Genomic DNA, 24,232 nt, shown 5'->3' with positions numbered 1-24,232 from the left:
TCTTAAAAACAAAAATGTTTTTTCATAAACTAAAAGTTTATAATTAAGTTATTAAAAGACAAACATTTTTGTGGTTTAATGATGCAGCTTACACTTTCTTTGGTGTTTACTTAATTTTCTGCAAGATAATTAGTACAAAAAAGTATGAAAAATAATGAAGAAATTGAGTAAAAATGGACAATATTTGCCTTTGAAACGAGGTTTTAAATTAAAATTCATGCAAAATGGCTGGAAACAGACCAACAAATGATGCACTGTCTGAGTGTGACCACCAGGAGGCAGAGTTTAGTAAAAGGTTAACGCTCAGTGGGGCGAATTACTGATAAATGACTGTTCTGGAATATCATCCCACTGATCTCACCGGGTCTCTCCAGGAACCAAGAATCTGAGTGGAAAAAAAAAACACACACACAAAAGAAAAAAAGAATCTCCACACACCCTTCAAAGATGATGACAGCGAGCTGCAAGGAAAAAGAAAGAGAGGCTGGGAATGAGAGGGGTTTACCCCACGTCACGTGCGTGCGTGAGTGTGTGTGCTCGTGCGTGTACTCAGCTGCAACATAGTGCAGAATAAAAGGATGGTGAACATGAAACCGAGCCTGCTGCAGACAACACACCAGGTAAGACTCGTTCTAATGTGCTTTCTACTCTCTTTTAGTTACTTTTAGGTAACTTTTTGCTTGGACACGTCAGTAGCAGTGGAAAGTAAGTATTTTTACTCAGATACTTCCTTCTGCACTGAACCTAAGAGGAAATGTTAGATTTTTTACTTCTGTCTTGAGAGTTTAACTTAAAACATTAACTTAAAAATGTGTACAGTTAGAGATTAAACTTTATAATGTGCTAAATGAAAGGTTCATCTTGGAAAACTCAAACTCAAGGCTCACTTAATGTCTTTTTCTGGAGCTTTCAGGCCATATTACAGTCTTCATCAGTGGTCTGTTGAGCCCAGTAGGTTTTAAACCTTTAATTTAAACATCAAGATTCCTCTTAGCACTCAGAAATAACTTATTGTAAATTTACTAGCTTCTGCCTGAGCTTTCAACCATATTTTTGTTTCATATCAGATGGTGATAAACATAATATTTTTATCTTCTTTGTGGGATTGTTAGTCGTAAAAATCCTACTTCTACTAATAATAAGGTGGAAATAAAGTACTTTTTACTCCTGCTGTTGTTCGTTATAGTTTCAAGTGTATTCTGTGTTAAGTGTATTCTGTGTTAAGTGAAGGTTCATCTTGGAAAATCGAAACTCAAGGCTCACTTGCTGTCTTTTTCTGGTGCTTTTGGGACATATTTCACTGTCTTCATCAATGGTCTGATGAGCCCAGTAGGTATTTTTGGCTGCATCCACAGCAACTTTTAGACCTTTAATTTACACATCAAGGTTCCTCCTTGAATTCGGACATAACTCAATACTCACTTACTAGTGTCTACCAGCACTTTTAACCATATTAGATGGTGATGGACGCCATATTTTTATCTTCTTTGTAGTGTTGTTTGGTAGTAAACTGCTTACGGTACATCAGTGTAAAGTCTATTCTTTGTAAAATGAAAGGTTCATCTTGTAAAACCTAAACTCAGTCCACTTGCTGGGTTTTTCTGGAGCTTTTCACCCATCTGACACTGTTTTCATCAGCCTTACAAATAACTTAGTGTTCATTTACTAGCTTCTACCAGAGCTTTCAACCATATCAGACGGTGACAGATTCTACTGCTGCTACACGAAAACACTGAGGGGCCATTTTCCTTCATTTTCTTGTTGATTTCACTTCTGTGCTTTAACCCAAGTGTAATTTTGAAGACACAACTCTCAATCGACATTTTTTCTCTGTGGTATTCCTACTTAATTTAAAGTCATGAACATATTTGTAAATTACAGGGAACCTGCCAGAGAAGGAATCATTGGTAGAAGAAGGACTCAGACCTTTAACTTGAGTACCACAGTGCAGAAATACTCTGAGTATGAGGGTAAAATAAAAAGTATTAGCATCAAAATATACTAGAAGCACCAAAAGGAAAAGTACTTTGTATGCAGTATGGCATATTTCAAAACAATATTTATGGTATTGGCTTACAATCACTGATACTTTACATCACTTTAATGCTGAGGCAGGTACAAATGATTTAACTTGTTTATATACTTTATGTGTTGGGAAGCTGTTAGTTTACCCTCAGGAATCAATAAAGTTTTAATTTTACATCATATTTAGTAAATAGAGTCAAATTAATGTTTGGTGCAACCATTTTTGCCCTTAAAATGTCAGCAGTTCTTCAGTTTGTTGTAATACTTGGCAGGTAATTTGTTTCCAGCGTCTTGTTGAACTTCTTCTGTGGATTCAGTGTCTTCATACAATCCCAGACTGACTCCTTGATGTTGACTTTAGAGCTCGGTGGTGTTAGACTTTTTGCTCTTCTTGTTGATGACCATGATTGTTTAGGACTCAGTTGAATGTTTGGTCTCGTTTGTCTGGCTGCAGGATGGACTTGTGGTAAATCGGATGACTGTCGATGGTGTTGCATGAGATCTAGGGAAATGGATCTAGAAGAGCTTCATAAGTCTTTTAAAATCCTGTTAAAAACCTATTCATGGGTGATTCCATGTCATATTGCCTAACCCTCCCAGTTCATGTCATGGATTTTCTTGAGAAAATGCATCTGAGGGCTCCTGTTATGTTCATGGCACCTCCCAAAACTCGAAGAATTTTTGAAGATCTCATGAAAAGTTGGTGTTTTGGAGAAAGATTGTTTCCATGGGAGAGTGACGGATGGAAAATCAGTGTCAGAAAAGTATGAATCACTTCGTAATTGCATTTTTTACCAATTTGTTCACTTTGTTATACAGAATCTATGACAAACCAAGCTAAAAACAGGCTCTAGTGTACAATCCCGTCAAAATAAAAGGGGGTTCATTGGTTTGCAATAGAGTTTTTGGATCTTCCGCTGCACTCTAACAATGAAAAGCTCCACTAAGGTGCTCATGAGCACTCGGGCAGCTGTTGTTGATGGAAGAGAAAGTTTCTTCACACTTTTTCCCAGTCACCGGCTGTACCCAGATGTACAGTCATTTAAATCTAATTGTCTGTGTGTGTCAACTGGTCTTGCTCATAATAATTACAGTGGTGTTTGTTTACAGTGTGGCAAACCAGAAAAAAAATCACACGACAAACCCGACTCGCTCCCACATTCATGAAAGGGATGTGTGATTTTTCATCACACCCACTCGTCTCTCGGGGGTGGACAGATTTTGGAAATCCATCAATAACTAGCTGCTGCTGATGTTTTGTTCTGTCTGGGTGGAGATATGAGACATCAAAACCTCTTTAACCATAAAAGGCTGCTTTGAAAAGATCATAAATAAGGAGAGCCGAAGCTGAAATACCCCAAATACCAGACAGAGACCGGTATGTGAGAACATCCAAACTATTCCATCCAACTTTAGGATTAATAGATGGCATGTTTGTAGCTGTGGGGGTTGAGTCTCCTTGAAGTGGAGCATAAAACTGGACTTCCCAACCCCCTTATAAGGCTCTTCCCCAGTGAGAGCAGTGGGAGGGGGATAAGAGGCCGAGCGACCAGGATATTCTCACAGGATGTGATGGCTGGACGGCAGCCGAAGACGCTGCGATGTGGAGGGAAGAGTCAGCTGATAGAAAGGTTTTCACTTGTGGCGTTGCTATCGATCGGCGAGTGGGTGTGTGGGGATGTGAAATCAACATGGTCAGGAGGCTCTGCGAAGATTAGTCATCAGCTGAAAGTGAGGTAAATGTTCAGCTTGGGAAAAAGTGCTTTTTGTTGCATGGTTTGGGTTATGTAGACGCTCTGGACTGAACTGTGGAGGCAGAAGCTGCTTGTTGGAGCTGCAAGTACTCATATTCTTTAATTAAATGATGTAAAAATGCTCAATTACAAAGAAAAGTTCAGCATTTGAGGAAATTTGTGTTGTACTTTTACTTGCTCATGTACTTTTCTGCAAAACAACCTGCCTGAAAAGCAAAGTTATGTATTCTAAAATTACAGAATATCCATAATTGCTCTGTGCTCAGTGAGAAGTGATGCCATTTCTGATCTTAATATTGATATTTTATTGATCTTTATCGATCACAGTCAAGACCCCACATCTGACACTGAGCATAAAGCAGTTTCGGCACCAAATCTACTCATTAAAATTAACTAAATATGTAGAATTAAGTAATAAAGTATCTGTAATATGTCATGTAAAACAATATATGAACAAATACAAACATACAGTGTGCAAATATTTTCAGCTAAATATCAAAAATCTCACTTTGTTAAGCAGGATCTTTAAAAATAAGTAATGAAATTTGCTACAGATTGTGATATTGCCAAAAATAAAACCCACTACCTGCCTCTAAAGTACTTTTTTTAATGCTACTACTAACAACACTTACTTAAAGTATCAAAAGTAAAAGCAAAATGATATCCTACTGCTTTAATCTGCTTTGGAGTTTAGTCTATGGGTTACCAACTTAAGGTTCTGGCCCCTTCAGGGGGTCACAAGTTAAATCTAAAGGGTCCTGAGGTAACTTTTTAAGAAAATACACAAGTATGTATAAATTTTTTTGGACTTCTTGGCAACCTTAATACTGAAATGTTAAATAATTTGATCTATTTTGGGCCTCAACCTTATATTTAGATGAAATAATTTGAGAAATTCAGGGGGGAAAATGTATCATTGGTCACCCTAAACATGCCCTGTATTTCTTATATAATTTAAATGGAATATGTTACCTCAGAAATAGCTGTAGATGGCAGCTAACTGTAGCAGAAAAGCACAGATTTTTCCTCTGAAATATGGTGCAGTAGAATCATTAAGTGACAGAAAATGGAAAAACTCCACCTCTTGACTGAGCTTCCTTACTGCTGATTAACGACCACAGTATTTTTTTTTAATCGAGATTGTAAATATTTAAAAGTGTTCTGTAAAGTACCTTGGGTGATACAACCTCGTCTGTTTGCCTTTCCATATCATTAGGTAGAAGCCGTGCAGCCGTAAACTGAACCGAGCGGCTGATTTCAGCAGAAAGAAAGATGTTTCTGTGCTCTCCCTCGCAAACATCACATGAGGACTAATGCACCGTAATGAATTGAATCTGCTGCTGCACAGAATCTCAACAAGCTGTCTGCATGTGTGGGAGGGTTTTACATGAACTAACGTAAACTTCTGCCACTTTTTACACTGAATTTCCACTCGCTTATCGTGTGTGTGGGTACTTACCATGATACTAATTACTCCCACATTGTCTGCGCCGCAAGGTTACATGTTGTTTTGTTTTGTTCAGGGGAACCTATCAGGAAATATTGAGGCACACAAGTCTTGTTTGGTAAAGGATGACTCACTGAGGCCTCGCAAAAGAGCCCTTTTCTGTTTCAAAACAATCACCTACAGTGCAGAAATACTTATAAGTGATGGAAACAGCTCATTTGCTTAGTCATCCCTTCTACCGGTTCTGCAGCTAAACGCACTGTAAATGAGAAATGGCACAGCATATGCAAGAAAGCCCCTTTTGTATTTCAGGGCATAAATAGCGCCGTCAAAGGTCAGCGTGTCGCGCAGTAGGTAGGGCCGCTTCCTTCCCTTTTCGAGTCATATCACCTACAGCATGCTTCCTGCATTCATGTGTTTCTGATCTGGACTCTCTCTGTGCCGCAGCACCATGGCCGCCTTCCAGCTGCTCTTCCTGCTGTTGGTCGGCTGCACGGCGGCGTCCGCACGTCCTCCACGACACCTCCCTCCATGCCAAGTTGTAAGTAGAGCCCGGCAAACAGACACACCTTTGAACTCAGGTCTTTGCTGCGTCTTTCAGACACATTCCATTTAAACAGTGTGTGGTTTTTTCACCAGCAGCCAGTTGAGTTTTGCTGCTTGAGGTGTTTACACTTCATGGTTTACTTGCACCTGAGCTTGTCAGTTTGAGCTCAGCGCTGCTAGCAGGCCTTCAGGCCTCAATTTGGCTTCACTGATAGTGTTTTTGTACCACGTTGCACCGCACATGTCACCTTGTTATGCAGGTGTGTCACTGTTTACAAGATAATGGCGCTTTTTCCTCAGAGCCTGTGCTGCTTTGCGTGTGAGCTTGTCTTGTGACGCTCTTGTTCTAGTTGTGCAGCAAGTGGAAATGTGCATCATTTTCTTTTTCTTGGAAAGAACAGAAAAATACGTAGGAAAGCTTTCATAAAGTGGCTGAATCACTGCAGGGTGGTGACAGTTGCTTAAAGGTGTGACTAAAGCTTTTCACAGTTGTCGCCATGCAGCAGCGTTTCTAACTGAATCATTCAAATTAAACACATGGAGGATTAAATTAAAATGGGAGCATCGGCATGAGACAGGCTCCAACTTTGTTTCATGTCATCTTCTCTAAAAATAGCCTGATAGTGAAACTAAGAGTGCATCACTTTTGTTTAATGTGGTCTTTACTGTTTCTAGAAATATCAATTAGAAGTTCTCCATTGAAATCTGCTCAGATTAAAAGTTGAAGCCTCATCGTATGTTTGAATCTTTAAAATAATGTACATACCCTTAATATAATGTATTTGCCTGAATAAATGCTGCTGATAAGAGGAAATGCTATCATTTGCACACATTTAAGGACTGGTTCATTGAAACTGTGAAAATTGTCACAAATTCTGTGAAAAGACCAAAACCAACAATTTGTCTGGTCTCTTTATACTTTATGTTTTATCCACCATATCTGTCACATTTTACATCCAATCAAACCCCAAAACCTACCAGTGGGTTTGAAAGGCATGTTAACCTTAAAAGAAATCACAGAAATGACATTATTTGTAAGAGCTAAAAACTGCATAAAGTGAAAGAGTCATTGGATTTTCAATGTTTAGATGTAGCAGCAGAAACTAACCAAATAGTTTAAATTATCCAGATACTGTAAAAAAACAAAACAAAACAAAAGAACTTGAGTTCCAGGGCACAACTATGAAGCCACTAGCATCTCAGCTGCAACCTACAGTCAAGTAAAAAGAAATTAAGGGACTCTTTGGCTGAACTGCAGGCTGTGTTTGCACTGAGCAGGTAAAAAAGAAGTATGGAAAGAAGTTAAGAATTTGTTAAACGTAAACTAGTAGCTTAAACCTGTAAACCTGATTCTGTAAAAAATAAATAAATAAAAATTCTGCATTACTTAGGGAAACCATGAGAGGATGAGTAACTCAGCTGCAAAAACAGTCACATAGCAAAAATTCTGGGACTTTTCTACTGAACTGCAGGCTGTGTTTATGTGTAGCGATTATATTTTCCAGTATTGGTAATGTTGAACATACTGATTACATTTTTTTCCAGGTGTAAAATAAATAATTAAAGGAATTTCACTTTCTTTTAAAAAAATATATAATTTATGACATTATAAGTGTGTCATACTGCACAGAAAACATTTTGAAATTCCCTATACTTCTAGTCATGGTTGTGCTGTTTCCACAGAGATACAGGACTTTATATTGCAGTCAAATATGAGTCAACAGTGAGTAAACATATGTGAAACTGTATGAAAAAAACCTCAGATGTTCTTCCTAAAGCAATTAAAACTGAAGAAAATAGCAGATTTTTCAGGGACTATTTTTAGCTGTGGATTAATACACATTTTGCTGCACTGGCTTATGTGAAAAAGAGTGAAAATAAATGGTAATGTGTATGTTTCTGGTTAATGAATGAACTTGGCAGAGAGTGCAGCGTATTGACGTGTAGTTAATAGTTTTTGGAGATCAAGTGAACTCTGTGGGCACAGAAGAGGAACTTCTATCAGGCTGTGGATACATAGAAAACCCTTGTTAGTGGCTCACTTCACTGTTGGTTTTTGTCTTTTTCTTGGGAACTTTGCAAGAGGAAGAAAGAAAAAATGACGACAAAAAAAAGATACATGAACCTTATTCTGTAGAAAAAGCATTTTGCGGTGCATTGAGACTGACTCGGCCAAATCAAACAAGTATCTTCCAAAGTTCAAGCCTTTTTTAAAAGCACCTTCCGGTCACTTTCTATCTTTATGAGAGAACTGAAAGTAGAGATGACAGGACGATAGGGAAGAGAAAGATGGAGAATGACTGTGAACATCCCTGGTTCCCATCCAGTCCGGTGACCTTTGTAACATGTTGTTCTCCCTCTCGCTCCCATTTTAGTGTCATCTATTGCCCTGCTGCCCTCTAATAAAACCACAAAATAAACCAATACTGAACAATAAAACTCAAACTGGAGATGTTGCGCGACATAGCTGGTGCATTAAAGCCCAGTGGTTCTCAAAGTGAGTCCTGAAAACACAGTTAAGGTTTTCAAAGATAGTTTTAGAAAGTTTTGAACCGCTGCCCTGGGCAACCCAAAGCCCAGGGCAGCGGTTCAAAACTTTAGTATAAAATTCCCTTCTTGTTTTGTTTCCCTCCAGCTTAGACGGCCAAAACCTTGTATTACCTTTGGCTGAACTTGATATATATTTTAGTGTGAAACAGGTGTCCTGATGTGGGTTTTGTCCTCAGTATTAATGCTCAAGTCATTCAAGGTCTAGTGTGGAGAGAAGGTAACATTTACAGCAAACAATAGCTCTTAAAATGTAGTTTTTGCCCTGATTACAGTTAATTAACCTCATTCACTACATATAATCACAGGCTGACTAAAACTACTAGAACTACAGCCAATAAGACTGTTCCCTCTCAATAACTCAAAGCTCTCGGGTTCAGCTGCTCTTGGGGGCGATTAAATGTTTCCGAGCCAATCAAAATCAACTTTTTGAAAATCATAAATAGGATATAAAACATGTATATATATGAACATATCCAAGAACAAAACCAATCATATGTCACGTCTCTCAATAATTTATTTTTTTTAATTAATTCTGACGTAAATCTTTATAAACAGATTACAACTATCTGAGGTTCTGGGTTTGAGAGGTATACTATCTTTTAAAAACTGCAAAAAATGCACAATTTATCAGGCCCAGAAACTGTAAAAACTGTAAGAATCATTGGAATTTTCAACTTTCCAATGATCTCCTCATATGTGACGCGCAATTTGGTTGTAAAACTTAATCAAATCCAAGCTTAAAATTGAGATAGTTCATCCAAAAGAATTAAATCTAACTCTTTCATTAAAAATTCATCAAAAGTAAAACCGATTCTGTAAGAAACTAAAAATTCTGCGCTCCTTGTCGCAACTGTGAAGCCATTAGAGACTCAGCAGCGAACTGACAGTCATGTAACAAAAATTCAAAGACTTTCAGCTGAACTGTAGGCTGTGTAAACAAACAGAAAATGTTGGTAGTAAAATATACATAGTATGTAAAGTTCCATGTGGTGTGACATTGATGACTCTGCATTAAATCTAAACTCACAATATGACGGACCAGCAACAGGTTTTTGAGTCTGAGCAGCTGGAGCGGTTTAATAAGTCCAACAAAGTGTACACAAAGTGTACATAGACATGGAATTAAAGATTCCCTTAAGGGAAAATTCAATCTGTTTACCTTGTTAGCGTCTCCATATAGTATTTATTTCCAGATGCTAGACGACATATCATGAGCTAAATGACCAATGGCTGATCATTTACAACTTAAAGCTGGAGTGATGACAATCTCAGATTCTAGAGGAAGCAACAGTAAAGTTAAACATGAACCATTTTAAGACATGAAGGTGTTATTTTCGTAGGGCAAAAAAAATCTAAATATGTAACTTTGAGATTATAGAGATTAAGTTTTAGAGGTTCATTCAACAACTACAGAGGGACTTCTTGAGAAAACACATGGAAGGTGACTGATAAACTGGTAGCCTGCTTACAAATAGCAGTAGCAAATATACATAAAGTGGCCATATTCTCCATCTCGATTGTTTTTTTCGTGCTGTAAAAACGGTGTAATCAAAGACATGATGTTCCTCATGACGCCAGCAGTCAGATTAGGCCTTTACTATAACTACATGTGATGTAAACCACACGTAACTCAGATGTTATACATACTGAGGCAGATTGAGTTTACATGAATGTAAGCAGCTGTGAAGAAACAGAGGCAGTGATATCACTTCACTGATAACACACTCTCACTGATATGTTCTTAAAAAACATGTCTGATTTCTTCCTCTGTGCCTGATACCAGAACCAAGATGTTTTGCCCTGCAGTAGTTAGTGAATAAATCAATGTGTTTGTTTACAGCTGGCTTGTAAGAAACCAGGAATGGTCCTTTCACAACACCACAAATATGGCAAGAAGCTAAATGCACTCGGCCTCAGAGCGAAAACAAAGACGGAGACAGTTTTATGAGCTGTTTTTGGACACAGGGGTCTCTTGGCCATGTGGTTTGAATCATAAACGACACTTAATAGGTTAAATATTCAATTCTATTAGGGGAAAAAGATGACATAAACCGGTGGTAATAAAGGTGTGAGGTGTATTTTGTTCTTTGCTGAAGAACTTTTTGCCTATTTTTTTCTTTTCAGTTAACTTTTTGAGTTAATTCAAAGAGAACAATGATAGTAAAATTCTTTTTTTTTTATTAGATCAACTCACCATTATGAGCCTCAGAGGACTGTCACGCTGCCAAGAACATGCCGTAGATACACTGACTCATAAAAATCAACCCTCCACGTCCGCTTTACACATTTGGTCTGCGTTGTGTCATGGTCAGGCAGTCTGGCAGCGAGCCGACGTAATCAGACTTGTGTGTTTGTCTTTGTTCGTAGGTCCAGATGGATGTTTTCTGCAGCGATCTGAGCCTCAGAAGCGCACCGCTTAACCTTCCTCAAGGCGTCCAAATGCTGGACCTTTCCCGAAACCAGGTGCAAAATCTCACCCAGGAAACTCTGGCGTACCACACCGGCCTTCACCACCTGAACCTCCACTCCAACAAGATCCATTTCATCCAGCCGGGACTCTTCAAAGACATGACGGACCTGAGAGTCCTGGATCTGTCCAGGAATCACTTGAATGTTTTTGCACACTCCAAAGTAAACATCGGACCTCTTACAGCTGTGGAGTCACTAGATCTTTCAAGCAACGGGCTGTACACGGGGATGTCGGACTTCTTCCTTGCTGAATCACCATCGCTGACAAACCTTTCCCTGAACAGCAACAGCATCACCAAAATAGCACAAAACACCTTCAGCGGATCCATGTCCTTGAGGAAAATTAGCCTCCACAATAATGTCATCTTGGAGATCGAAGACGGAGCTTTCGACTCCTTAGATCATCTGGCTGAACTTGATTTGTCCAAGAACTCGATCACATGCATCACAGACTTCAACCTCTACAACTTAGAGGTGCTCAATCTCAGCAAGAACAGCATGGAGCTTTTCCACAGTGCACAGTCATCGTCCGATTTCTACAAACTCGTCTCTCTTGATCTGAGTGAAAACAAAATGCTCTACTTTCCTCTTCTTCCGGGGAACAATGTGCTTGAATATTTGGATGTTTCACGAAACCATCTCCAGAGTGTCAACGTCACAGGAAGCCCGGAAAAACAGGCAAACTTGATTTTTAATCAGCTCAGATACCTGGACATGAGCTACAACCACCTCGAAAGCATACCAGAGTGTTTCTTTTACTGCATGGGATCACTCGAGGTCCTGAATGTGAGCAATAACTGTATCAGCTCGTTTTCTGTCAGCAACGAAGGCCTCCTCCAGAGAGTAAAGATCATCAATCTCAGCAATAACGCACTAAAAAGTTTGACTTTTGGTGACAACACTTTGCAGTCGCTGGAGCAGCTCTTCTTACAAGGAAACGACCTCACAACGCTGGATCATCAAATATTTCAAAGACTCCCTAGTATCACACACCTGCAGCTCCAGCAGAACAACGTGAAAATCTGCAAGCAAAACCAGCATGAACTAACAGACACAACCCACCAGGCTTCTCCCGACTGTGTGTCCTTTTCTTCTGTTCAAAATTTGCAGTATCTGTACCTCTCTGAAAACAATCTGAGGACTTTGCCTGCAAATGCATTCATGGACACCCCTCTGAAGTTACTGGATGTGTCCCTGAATCCAGGTTTGGACATGAACAAAGACTCCCTGTCTGGTCTGGAGCATTCGCTGGTTCAACTCATCCTTCGGGAAAACAACATTTCCAGCCTAAACACAGATCTGTCCTCACTGACGAACCTCAAACATGTCGATCTGTCCACCAATCAGCTAACCACGCTGCCCACGTGGAACAAGGAGTCCTCCATTGAGTCCCTAAACCTGCAAAACAACAACCTGGTCACGCTGGAGTACAGCACCATGATCGCTCTGGAGCACTCGCTGAAAACCCTCTACATGGGCTCCAACCCTTTGAGTTGCTGCAGCAACCTCGGCTTCCTCCACATGGTGCAGCACTCGGCAGTGGTCGTCCCCGACATCGAGACTGTGACCTGCGTTTATGAGGAATATTCAGAGCCGGTCAACATCGGGAAGGTGACCAAGGAGATGTGTCAAGGACCGGACATTCCGAACTACGTCATTGTTGTTGTCGTGACATTGTTAGTTGTGATGATTGTGTTGGGGCTGCTGGTTAAATGTTGCCACTTGAGGAAACGAAAACACAACAGAAGCTTCAGTGCATAATGAAGGCTATGAAGGAATTTATATCTTCAATTTCTGTACATGAAACATTTTAAAATGTGAATGTAGCGTCTGTGGTGCCACCCAAAGTCTTCCGAAGGGCCAATTTAAAGCCTTGATTTGGGTTTACCACTACGAAAAACAACCACTGACAAGCAAAAACGCGCCTTAATATCTCCGACATGAAGTAAAATGAACAAATTATATCGAAATCAGAACTTCCTGCGGAAAATATTCACCTTGAACTTTTAAAGACTGTATAAATTGGCTTGCAGCATCTGGTTGCTATTTGAGGAACTGCAACTTTAGACTCTTGTGGTGTGCTCAGACAGAACTGGAGGTGAGATTGCATGAAAGGCTGGTTTTGAAAAAAACAAACGAGTGCAGTGTTAATTTGCTGGGGGTGGCGTAATTTTTTGTGCAAAGTGAGTATACGTTTTTTAAAACTTGTGCAAAAATGTGTGCTTTACCTTCGGCTTCATGACGCTACACAAGAGACGGGAAGAAAGATGCAGAGCAAATGGAAAAAACAGAAATATTCTGTAGAGGTCATACGTTGGATGTTGAAGGCAAATAAAGGGACCAGTTTCCTCAAATTTCTGTCTCAACACACCTTCATGGCTAATGAAGCAGAGTTTTTTGCATGCTTTTAGTAGTGAACCACATGCTGCACATCAGTTTATTGAATATTTATTGAATGTAAAATGAAGTATCTACACTAAAACACTTCCACCTGACAGCAACACAGACAGAAATGACTGAAATGCAGCAATAAAATGCAGTAAAGTGAATGTTTGACATGTTGGAAAATAGACTTCTACTTAACAGTAACATGGAAAAACTGACACCAGTCTCACGTGTGTATGATAAATATGAAGATAAAATAAGCAGCCATGTAGCTTAACTTAGCACAAGCACCCGAAACAAGGGAATAATTACCTAGCAGCAACTTTAGAGCTCACTTTCTAATGTTGTAACTCACATGCAATACTTAAGTGTAAATATAGCATTGTGTTGTTTCAAAGTTTTTAGTTTTTAGTGCACATTAAAGCAATGATGTGTTAATTAGTGAGCTTTAGAGATGCTGCCAGTTAGATTAGCTTTGAACAGACATGGCTAGGCTAGCTACTTTCAATCTTTGGTGCGTTCCATTTGAACTTAATGCTGGAATTCCTGAGTTCACAGTTGGAAATTCCAGTTGGAACGCTGCCTGTTGTCAGCTATCTGGCTCAGAAAATTAGAAGAAATCAACAGTAGTGACAGCAATGCAGTGTTTATTAGCACTTCTGTTTTATCTGTGTCTCATTATATTAGCCGTACACGTGGTACTGTCCAACTTCCATTTGGCCATGTTTCCATATGTTACCCACATTTTAAAATATTGCTTTTGAAAAAGCTAATGGAAACTACAAACTTGAAAAAGAACGACAAAACCTAACTTCTCAAAACGTTTTTTACACTCTCTTGAGGTGGTTTTTGAGTTTTTCAAAAACAGTTAAATCACATTACTGCAGATTGTTTTCATGTCCGGACAACATGAAACAGGACCAGTACCAGCTGACGTGAAACAATAAGTAGAACTTTTTAAATTGAAAGCAATCTTAAAGGATTCTTTCAATTGCTTTTCTCGTAGATGGACAAAATTTTGTTTTTACCTTAAGGTGTTAGCAAACCAATGGTTTGTTTCCGGTTTCTTCTGCTCTGATTATTACTTAGCCTATACCACCACACTACCCTAGTTTATTGGTTACAAAGTAGTTAATGGAAAATAAATTAATTCATATTTACAATTTTTTTTTTTGCAACATTTTAAAAGCTTACTTCAAATTTGATTTGTATCTTCCGGAAACTCAGCTTCGTATCATATGGAAAGACAAAATACCATATACAGTTGTTGTCAACTGGTACTGCCGTGCGTGCGGCTAACAATTGCTACCCTCACAGCAATAGTTTGCCTGAACATTTCGGTTTTTGGATTTCGTGTGTTTAGACTTAGTCGACTTACAGCGCAACTTAGCATAAATGCTAAGTGAAGCCAAGCTAAATGCTCGCTAGCTTCACTGTTACCATGCAGACATGATGGTGTAACCCATTTCCTCATTCCATTTCACACATTTTAACTTGAAAGCGAACCAGTATATCTTCCTAAATTTTGCATTCAAGGGTTGAATGAGGTAAACAAGTGACTGAGACGACAGAAACTTTTACAGACTGAAGAAACATCAACAGTCAGGAGGGGATTTCTACTTTAAGCTAAAAAATGAAGAAAGTAACACTAGCAAAGGTTGTGAAACAAAACATTCTTTATTCATTAAGTAAGACTGAGGTGTTTTTTTAAGTAATCCAACCAGTTTCTTTAACCTTCATGTAGTTTGCACTTTAAACTTCCTCTTGTTTGTGTGATTGTATCTTGTGACACTAAATTAACATGTAAGAGCTGAGTAATACTGTTAGAATTCCACACAGAGCATATGTCAATATAATTTATTCTTTATTTACTATTAAAAATTAAGCTGGACATGTTACACAGTATGTTTTCCATGTTGATCCCCGGTCCATGGTGCTCCTTTTATTAATCTGACATATTTTGGATGAAACTGACAGCAAGACGAAGCACTGATGTGAATAACTGTGATACTCCGATATAGAAGTACAGTATACATGTTGTATATGTTTTTAACAAATAAATAAAAATCCAGTGCTGTCTTGTAATGGGCTACTCTGGGATCCACAGTTTCATGTGTTTTCACTGTGTTTAAACCTAAAACCACATTTTTATATCATTGTTATCTACAAGTCATGCTTGTAATGTTTTTTTTTTCATTCTATCATGTAACAGTTACAGTTTTGTATCAAATGAAGGAAATTTTCTAAACTCTGTGTTTGTCATTTGTTGTAAACCTCGAACACTTGGTTCATGTCAGCCTATTATAATGTAAATATTTATAGTATGTGTAGATTTCAGCAGGTTTAACTGGTTTCCTGTGGCAAGGCACACATTAATATTAACATTTCAGTTCTTGGAGTGCACTTAACGTTTTGCTTTCTTTACTTTGTGTTTTTTTTTCTTGCCATTTTTGCCTTTTTTTAATTAGATATAAAGTGAAAAATGTGGGAAAATATAACAGGGGAATGATTTTTAATAAAGGTCCAGGCTGGCTGGAATTTAAACCAGGAACTCATTGCTGACGTTTTCATCCATGTTGTTTGATTCCTAACCACTCGTCCTACCAGTTTACGCTGGTGTTAGATGAAAACTGATATGAACAGCAGCCAGTTAGATTAGCTCACAGAAAATAATGGAATCATGGGGAAAATTTCTGGATTCCCAAAGGTAAAGAAAGAGGCTTTAGAGGTATTAATTTCCAGAATCAGTAAAGCAGTTTCTCCTTGTTTACACTCTTAATGCTAAGCTAAGCTAACAGGCTGTTTGTAGCTCCTGACATGAGAACAAGTCTCAGTGACAATGTGAATTCCTTTATCTCCTAACTATTCCTTTAAGCACACAGCCTGCAAAAAATTTATCGAGATTTATAAGAAAAAGCAGATAAAAACAGCTTCATGACATGATATTCAACTGAATGTAATTTTGTTACGTTCACCTCTTGAATATTATTGAACAAAACGTTTTATATATTGTTTACAGTTTTTCTCAGACGCTTTGGTGCATTTCTCGAATCGTTCTCAGCATTTGCAAAACAGTAAGTGCATTTCTCAAAACAATTCGTACAAACACCAAACACCATGGATTATCTGCAAAAGCCAGTCTCTTGCTCAAAATACTTAATACATCTCTCAAAAGTAAATATCTGTGTCAATGAACATCTCAGTGCCATTAGAATGACAAGTCCTTGTGTCATTGTGTAGATAAAACAGTCAAATTGCTTAGTCATGTTGTCATTTTAACAGTGTACTCTGGAGGGATGCTCTGATGTAAACTATGGATAAAGTTTTGATGATGCTTCACCACCACCATGCTTCACCTCATGATGCTACCACCACCATGCTTCATCTCATGATGCTACCACCACCATGCTTCACATCATGATGCTGCCACCACCATGCTTCATATTATGATGCTGCCACCACCATGCTTCACCTCATGATGCTGCCACCACCATGCTTCACATCATGATGCTACCACCACCATGTTTCACATCATGATGCTGCCACCACCATGCTTCACCTCATGATGCTGCCACCACCATGCTTCACATCATGATGCTGCCACCACCATGCTTCACCTCATGATGCTACCACCACCATGCTTCACTTCATGATGCTACCACCACCATCCTTCACTTCATGATGCTACCACCACCATGCTTCACATCATGATGCTGCCACCACCATGCTTCACCTCATGATGCTACCACCACCATGCTTCACTTCATGATACTACCACCACCATGCTTCATATCATGCATGTTTGGTGTCCGCCAAACACAGTATCAAGTCTGATGGCCAAAAATCCTTTACAAGACCTTACTGTGTAAATATCTGCTTAAATAGTTTTTAAAATAAATTCTGATCAAAAAATCTAATAAACTGACTAAGATTTAATACTAAAAAGCAATAAAGGAGAACTCTCTAAGAGTGATAAATATTTTACTGCCTTTAGTAATATTTCTCAGAACAGTAAGCTGTACAAGTTGGCCTATTAGTCAACCATATAAATCACCCTGGTTGTGACTGTGATCCCAGTGCTGATGAGGTTATTAAATAATGCGGCTGGGCTAATTATGGAAAATTGGTTTCCAGATGGAGCAACAGGGAATCAGCACAATTAGAAACAGATTCTAGAAAGAAAGAAGCCACAACTGTGGGAAAATGGTTTCATCCTCCATCACTCACAGCACTCACTATTGGCTGATAAACTCATCGCAGTGCTCAACCACCCTTGCTATTCCTTATTTTCTTTATACTAATGTTGAGGCTCCACTGAAGGGAAGCTTTTTGGAGTAGCAAAGAAGAAAAGATCTTCTGAGACAACAGAAAACTTTCAGATTTGATCAGTGGATGAGCAGAATGCAGCTGTGTGTAGCTGCAGAAGAGGAAAGGAATTGATATGCAAATTTTCAATAAAACTAAATTACATCTCAGCTAGTGGTGGTTCTATGAGAATTACTGCCCCGTTTGCTTGTGGGAACGTAAATCCTTTTGAGATGCAGCAGCTTACCTGTCCAGGAGATGAATGAGGAGATCGAAGTTGTCTCCATCTTTGAAATGCTTTGCCAATATTGACAGGTTTTGTTGCATATTTGTTTATGTGTATCTTCAATTATAAAACATCCAATATGAGCATCAGTGTAGATTTCATTTGAGCATTTATTGTCATATTGACATTTTCGCTCAGAGATGCCAGAAAGACCCCAACAAAATGTAATTATTAGTTGCAGCCCTGCATTTTGAGTGGATGTTGCGCTTCATTACCCAGATATTCTGTAATGCATCAGTAAACTGATGTTCAGATAACAAACAAACAGAAGATGCTCCTGTAGTTTCACTTGTCAGTGGTGCATTTGTGTGGCCCGTCTGACGTGGGAAATTTCTAAACTTCCCACCGTGACGTTGCTCTCAAACAGTCAACAAAGGAGGTGAATTCCAGCGATGAACTGCGTGTCGTATAACACAAGATGTCATATTTCACTGCAGCTCATGAGGAACACGACCGGGTTAATTATGACATTATATCAATTTAACTTCCCCTCAGCTGTCATAGCGTGTATTAAAGAGTCTTACGGGTGTTTTACAGCAGCTTTACATAATATTGTGTAATACTGATACCAGACTCCATCAGTATTCAAACATCTGCTGAACAGTCATAATTTGGGCTGACAGCTTGACAAGTTTTATGAGTTTGAGCTTTACTGCCATAAAGTCTATATTTATGTACAGTGGCATAATCAGTGATGCTGAAAATGCATCAGTATTTTTAACTGATGCTTGTTTTTGTTGTTGTTTTAATTCAGATGATAATAACAAATGTTTTATCACTGTGTAATTGTTGTGTCTACAGATATGGAGACAGCACCAAAGCCCAACTCAGTTTAGTGTCGAAGTTTCCAAAGAACCAAGGTTTAAAAGTTTTGGGAGTACTTCAGATTATTACAGAGCTCAAAGGTGTTTTGTAGACTGTGCATTAAAAAAAAGACATACAAAAGCAACACAGCTCAATGAAGACAAAATACACAGGTGGTATTTATTATGGGGCTGCGTTAAACATCTGTTTACTTCTCTCCTGCTCTCTGTGCTCACATTTTGTTTGATTTTAATACAATCAAACCTCCAATAAAGCTGTTGTCATTTACATGTTTATCTGTTTCTGTTGTCAGACAATGGAATAAAAAAAAATACTACTAGTAATTTGTTCTTTTACATTTGAACATGAAATGCAATTTTTTAACTGTATTTTTTAAAATATTTTTTTATTGTATTCAATTAGATTTTTTTGAAAGAAATGTTTTTTTTTTAAAAGAAAAATGATCCATTTTAAGCATTTAAAAATGGCAGGTTATTTTGCAGATTTCCCTGTTTTGTTTAATTATGAATCATATCTATTAAAATTAGAGAAAAAAGTTATCATTTGCATGTTGACTTTTAAAAAAAAGAGCCAAATATTTATTTTTTTTAAAAACTGTAAATAATGTCTGCATTTTAACAGAAAATGATAATTTGTTCTTTTACATTTCAACAGGAAATTTTATTTTTTTAAAAATGTATATATATATATATATATATATATATATATATATATATATATATATATATATATATATATATCACATTTTATTTTTTGAAAGAAAAATCTTCTTTATTCAGGATCAAAAATGGTAGTTTATTTTGCAGAATTTCCCTGTTTTGTTTAATTATAGATCATATTGAGTATAATTACAGGGGAAAAATATTAAATTGCATTATGATTTAAAAAACAGTGCAAAAACTGTCAATAATGTCTGTATTTTGATAGATAATGATAATTTGTTATTTTACATGTGAACATAAAATGAGATTTTTTCGTTTACTATACTTGAAAAAAATATTTATATCACTTTTAAAATAACTGTCTATATTATATATATATATATATATATATATATATATATATATATATATATATATATATATATATATATATATATATATATATATATATATATATATATATATATATATATATATATATATATATATATATATATATATATATATATGGTAGTCTATTCTACAGATTTTCCCTGTTTTGCATAATTATGGATGTATCTATCTATTAAATTTACAGAAAACTGTTGGTTGATTTGCATTTTGATTCTTTAAAAAAAGCAAAACAGCCAAACAATCAAAACTTTTTTTAAATAAAGGCCAAAACTGTAAATAATGCTTGTATTTTAACAGATAGAATGTGTTCTTTCACAATGTTTGACTGTGAAATTACACTATTTTACTGTATTTAAATCTGCCAAAAAAATCATCATTTTACAAATATTCAGTTATTTTCACATTTTAAAAAAGATCTTTGAACATAACCATTTTTAAAACATAATTTTGCTGCTTTTTAAAAAGCTGTACATTGATGATGCCTATAATCTTAATGGTGATGTCATGTCTTTTCATGTGCAAAAACAATATGCACCTATCTCTCTATTACGTCAGTGCAGCTTTATGGAACGACTATAAACACTTCTGATCTCTGATTTTAGTTCCCACTTCAGGGTATTTTTTAGAGCTGAGGCCTTTCTGTAGCATCACCACATCAACTTTCTCTTCAGTTTACTTCTGGATTAAAGGCTTCAAGGCAGAGAAAGTGCAGCTCAGCAGCAGCAGCAGCTTTATCTTAACAGTCTAACTGAAGCCTTTTGCCCTCCATGACTCAGAGCCTCCACCCCTTCCTCCCCCCAGGAGACACAGTTGCTGAGGCTAATCTTCTGTCCTGGGTGGTACGGGAAGTCATCCTGTTTTACGTCAAAGAGGAAAAAGCCTCTTTATCTCTGCTGAGACAGAAACGACAATCTCACAGCAAAATATTCTGCTAGAAACAAGGTTTTAGTGTCAATAAAGAGGCACCATGTTGGTTTATACTTTACTTACAGGGCGGTGCTGCTGTCAATGTGTCCGCTGGTGTTTATGTTTAGTTTAATATGCACCAAATCAGACTGGGAAGTTTCTGAGTGTTCAAAAGATGCTGTGAATCACGTGTTTGCTTTAATAATAAATAGTTTCATCTATATATTTTCATTAGGACATAGTTTAGGCTGAAGAGAACGTCATAAACAAATACATTCACGTATTTATCTGAACAAGGTTTGAGACATGAATGTTGACAAAATAAATCTGCTGTGTGTCTTGGTGGATTTATGTCTGAGAGTTTGCTTATATAACTGTCGCTGTGCAGAGTTTGGAGCTACAGGAAGCTGCGGCAGTAATCTACATCCGTTTTATCTGTTATCAGTCCAGACTGTGTTTACGTGGAGGAAAAGTATGTCTCAGTACTTCGTTCATTAACAAATGCAGCTCTTCAGTTTCGAGCTCTGATTACTTAAACTGAAATGTCCGTCCAGTTTTCCTTTCACTTGTCAGCTCCAATTTTTCATCCGAGGCCTTGTGGCACCAACAAAACAGCAGCATTTACATATTAACTTCTCTGTGACTGATATCAGCAGACGTCATGTTAATAGTTAGCAGCATCAGTACAACAGCGTGTAATTTCTGAGATATTCTGTGAGCAAACTTGACATTTTGGTCTTAAAGCTGATGGAGAGTCCACAGTGGAAACATGCATTCTCAAGGGACGTAAAAGTTCATGAAAATCTGGCCTTTAGATTTTCAGATTTCTGTGGAAATGTGGCCTGATGTTGTTAAAGGAGACTGTTCCTGTTTAAAAGCTAAAAGAAAACATTTCAACCTAACATGGTCGGGTCCTCCCAAGAATCTGTGTACATTATAAAAAAATTAAGGGTTTTAGCCGTACTTAATTTTATATTTTCACCAGATTGTCTCAGTTTTGTTAAATTACATTAAAAACACAGGAAAAAATAGGATTTATTTACATTAATGCAAAAAATAGGTCAAAACTGTACAAAAAGGACATTTTTTCTTTGCAATGTTTTGCTGTAAAATTACTGTATTTTTACTGTGTTTAAATCAGCATAAAATGTAAGTATTTTTCAGATATTTTAAAGAAAAATTATTTTAAAAAAACTAAACAAAAGCTGTTATTTGTCAGATTGTCCCTGTTTTGGTAAATAACATATAACTGTTAAAAACACAGAAAAAAGAGGATTTATTTACATGTTAACACAAAAAATAGGTCAAACCTGTAAAACAAAAGAAAAGAATGAAATTTGCTATTTGGCAACATTTTTCTGTAAGAAGTATTTTCACTATTTTTAAATCAGCAAAAATATATATTTATTTTACGGCTGTTTGAAAGAATAATCATGACATTGAAGACTGGAATTTTTTTCTTTTTAAATACTGCTATTTGCCCAATTTTCCCTATTTAGGTAAATTCTAGACAATATCTATTTAAACCACAGAAAAATCTTGACCACAGCACCAAAATCTGTATTTATACAAATATTAAATTTGCTCTTTGACAACAAATGTCTGAAAATCTACAATGCTTAATGTATTTAGATCACTAAAAATATTCTTATTTTACAATTAATTGCCATCATTTTCATTTTTAAAAAACATCACAATATAACAATGATTTTTAGCCCTTTTTCTGGCTGATTTGTCTACATTTTTTTAAACTGGATTTTTTTAAATGTGTAATTTTAAACAGGAATTTAAGGAGTTTCACTGATAAAATAAAAGTAAAATTTTTGTAAAATTTGATTACATTTTTGAATGTATTTTAAAAGTATCTTTTATACCAAACAAATAAAAATTCGTAGTCCATTTTTGTTAAAAAGATCAGATCAGAAATATGCTATTCTAGATATAAGTGTTGTTCTGGAGGGACTGTAATGAATTTTATCTTTAAAAATACATTACAGTCTTTGTTGAAGAATTAATCATAAACTCTTGCATGCATCAGGTGAAAACAGACTCTTCAAAAATGAAACCCAACATCACAAGAGTTTTTTCTTTCTAGTGTTTATTTAATCAGCTTGTGAGACCACTGGACAGATAACTGAACATAAATTAAGACTGAGTTACTGAAACACTCCAAACATTCCTTCTTCACGTACACGGCTCCACATAAGTGATCTTCTGGGGGATCAGATGACAGTCTGCTGCTGAACTGCAGCTTCATTTATTTTTCCAGCGGTGTATCGTCCCTCCAGGGCAAAGTAAAAAACAGACAATAGTAGAAGCCCCTCTTCCTCGAGGAGAAGATTTGAGGTCGAGATCATCCTGAAGGGAAACTGTGCTTCACTCACTTCAAATCTACAAACTCCACATGTAGCTTCACAACAGGGAGAGCAAACAGGCTCCGTCCAGCTCTAACAGCTGCACCTCCCGCCGAAAGGCATCATTTACCTTCAAAGACATTTCCTGTTCTCCTTTTGTGAAGTTCCACCACGTTCTCCCCTTGTTTATGAGATGAGCAGTGATAGAATCAGAGGAGGGAAACATTAGTGGTTCCTAAATTAGAAGCAGACCTCAGTCACTTTTCCTCTCTTCTGTGACCGGCCACTGAGTCATAATTGAACCTGAGTTTATCAGAGTTTGTTCACACTGAGATCTGAAGAGCTCTGTCTTACCGGGAGGCCGGACCGAAGCAGGAGCAGCTCACTGAGTCACTGATGGACTAGAAAGAATAGAAAGTGAGAAAAGAAAACCAGGTTTGTCTGGTGTTGTTTGACCATCTGCAGCAAGCCAACAAACAAAAACATGCTTGCTTGAAGAGGAAGAACGAGTAAACCCATCTTCCCTGTGCATAATCAGTATATTACTATGACAACAGCTTAGGTTCCAATTTGGATTTGTCTCTTTTTCTTTTAAATAAACCTAAAAAATGACATAGTTCTTTGCTCTGTTCACTTTCTGCTCTAGAATATCTCCAAAGAATGAACAGGCAACTGATAAATTAGCTTCAGATTAGACCAACTTTAATTGTTGCTGAGCAGAACACAACATTTTGAACAAGTGTAATGAGCTACTGAACAAAGCTCTTGTTCTCCACAAACTCCTTACTGATGAGCTCTTATTTTTAAATTTCCTCATGATCTTTTCCACAGGAACCATAATAAATATAGTTCAAATACTTTGTTGGACCAATATCCAATTAGTCATAATGACGTTGGAGAACATTTGAACTGTCATTTTGACTGGTTACCACTGAATTGGATGTTGTTTTGACTTGACATAATTACATCATAGTTATCTGGAATAAGAAGTCTGACTAGTCAATTATTAAATGTTAGAACTTCCTTCTATAGCTGTGACTGATGGGAATGTCAAGTCATAAGCAAAATATTGGGCGTGACTGTTTTCCATCACATTGTCATTGGAACATTTCCTTCTCATTTTTTTTTTCATTTTTGAGGTGCAGTATTTCTTTATCGTGTGTTATATTATTTATTCCCTCAGTATAATTGCCAGCATTACTTTTTACTATTATATTCTGGTCATATTTTAGTTTACTTATTTTATTTTTTAGTTTGTTTATACTTGTATCTTTTTGCTTTTCTGCTTTTTAGACATTACATTTCCTATGTTATGCCACAGGGCT

General features: G+C 37.0%; 1 protein-coding gene across 2 annotated transcripts; it reads left to right on the top strand.

Annotated features, from left to right (window-relative positions):
• Positions 1–501: 501 nt before the first annotated feature.
• lrrc32 (leucine rich repeat containing 32) lies at positions 502–15,731 on the top strand. Of its 2 annotated transcripts, none has more exons than XM_035944853.2 (3): positions 502–620; positions 5,674–5,767; positions 10,690–15,731. In XM_035944853.2, the coding sequence occupies exons 2-3, from the start codon at positions 5,678–5,680 to the stop codon at positions 12,550–12,552; spliced, it is 1,953 nt and encodes a 650-aa protein (XP_035800746.1). In that variant the 5' UTR covers positions 502–620; positions 5,674–5,677; the 3' UTR covers positions 12,553–15,731. The 2 variants fall into 2 exon arrangements, with proteins under 2 accessions (XP_035800746.1, XP_023118837.1); XM_023263069.3 differs by lacking the exon at positions 502–620 and adding an exon at positions 3,536–3,761.
• Positions 15,732–24,232: the final 8,501 nt, after the last annotated feature.

This window comes from Amphiprion ocellaris, chromosome 14 (assembly GCF_022539595.1).
Source record: "Amphiprion ocellaris isolate individual 3 ecotype Okinawa chromosome 14, ASM2253959v1, whole genome shotgun sequence".
NCBI lineage: Eukaryota > Metazoa > Chordata > Actinopteri > Pomacentridae > Amphiprion > Amphiprion ocellaris.
Note: the sequence above shows the minus strand (reverse complement) of the source record. Positions and strands in the feature narration are given on the sequence as shown.

Excerpts from the sequence above, each read along its gene's own strand:
- lrrc32 (XM_023263069.3), top strand. The coding sequence starts at position 3,598 with ATGGCTGGACGGCAGCCGAAGACGCTGCGATGTGGAGGGAAGAGTCAG. Across the intron at positions 3,762-5,673 it reads AGTCATCAGCTGAAAGTGAG|CACCATGGCCGCCTTCCAGC; the intron begins GTAAATGTTCAG and ends TCTGTGCCGCAG. Across the intron at positions 5,768-10,689 it reads ACCTCCCTCCATGCCAAGTT|GTCCAGATGGATGTTTTCTG; the intron begins GTAAGTAGAGCC and ends CTTTGTTCGTAG.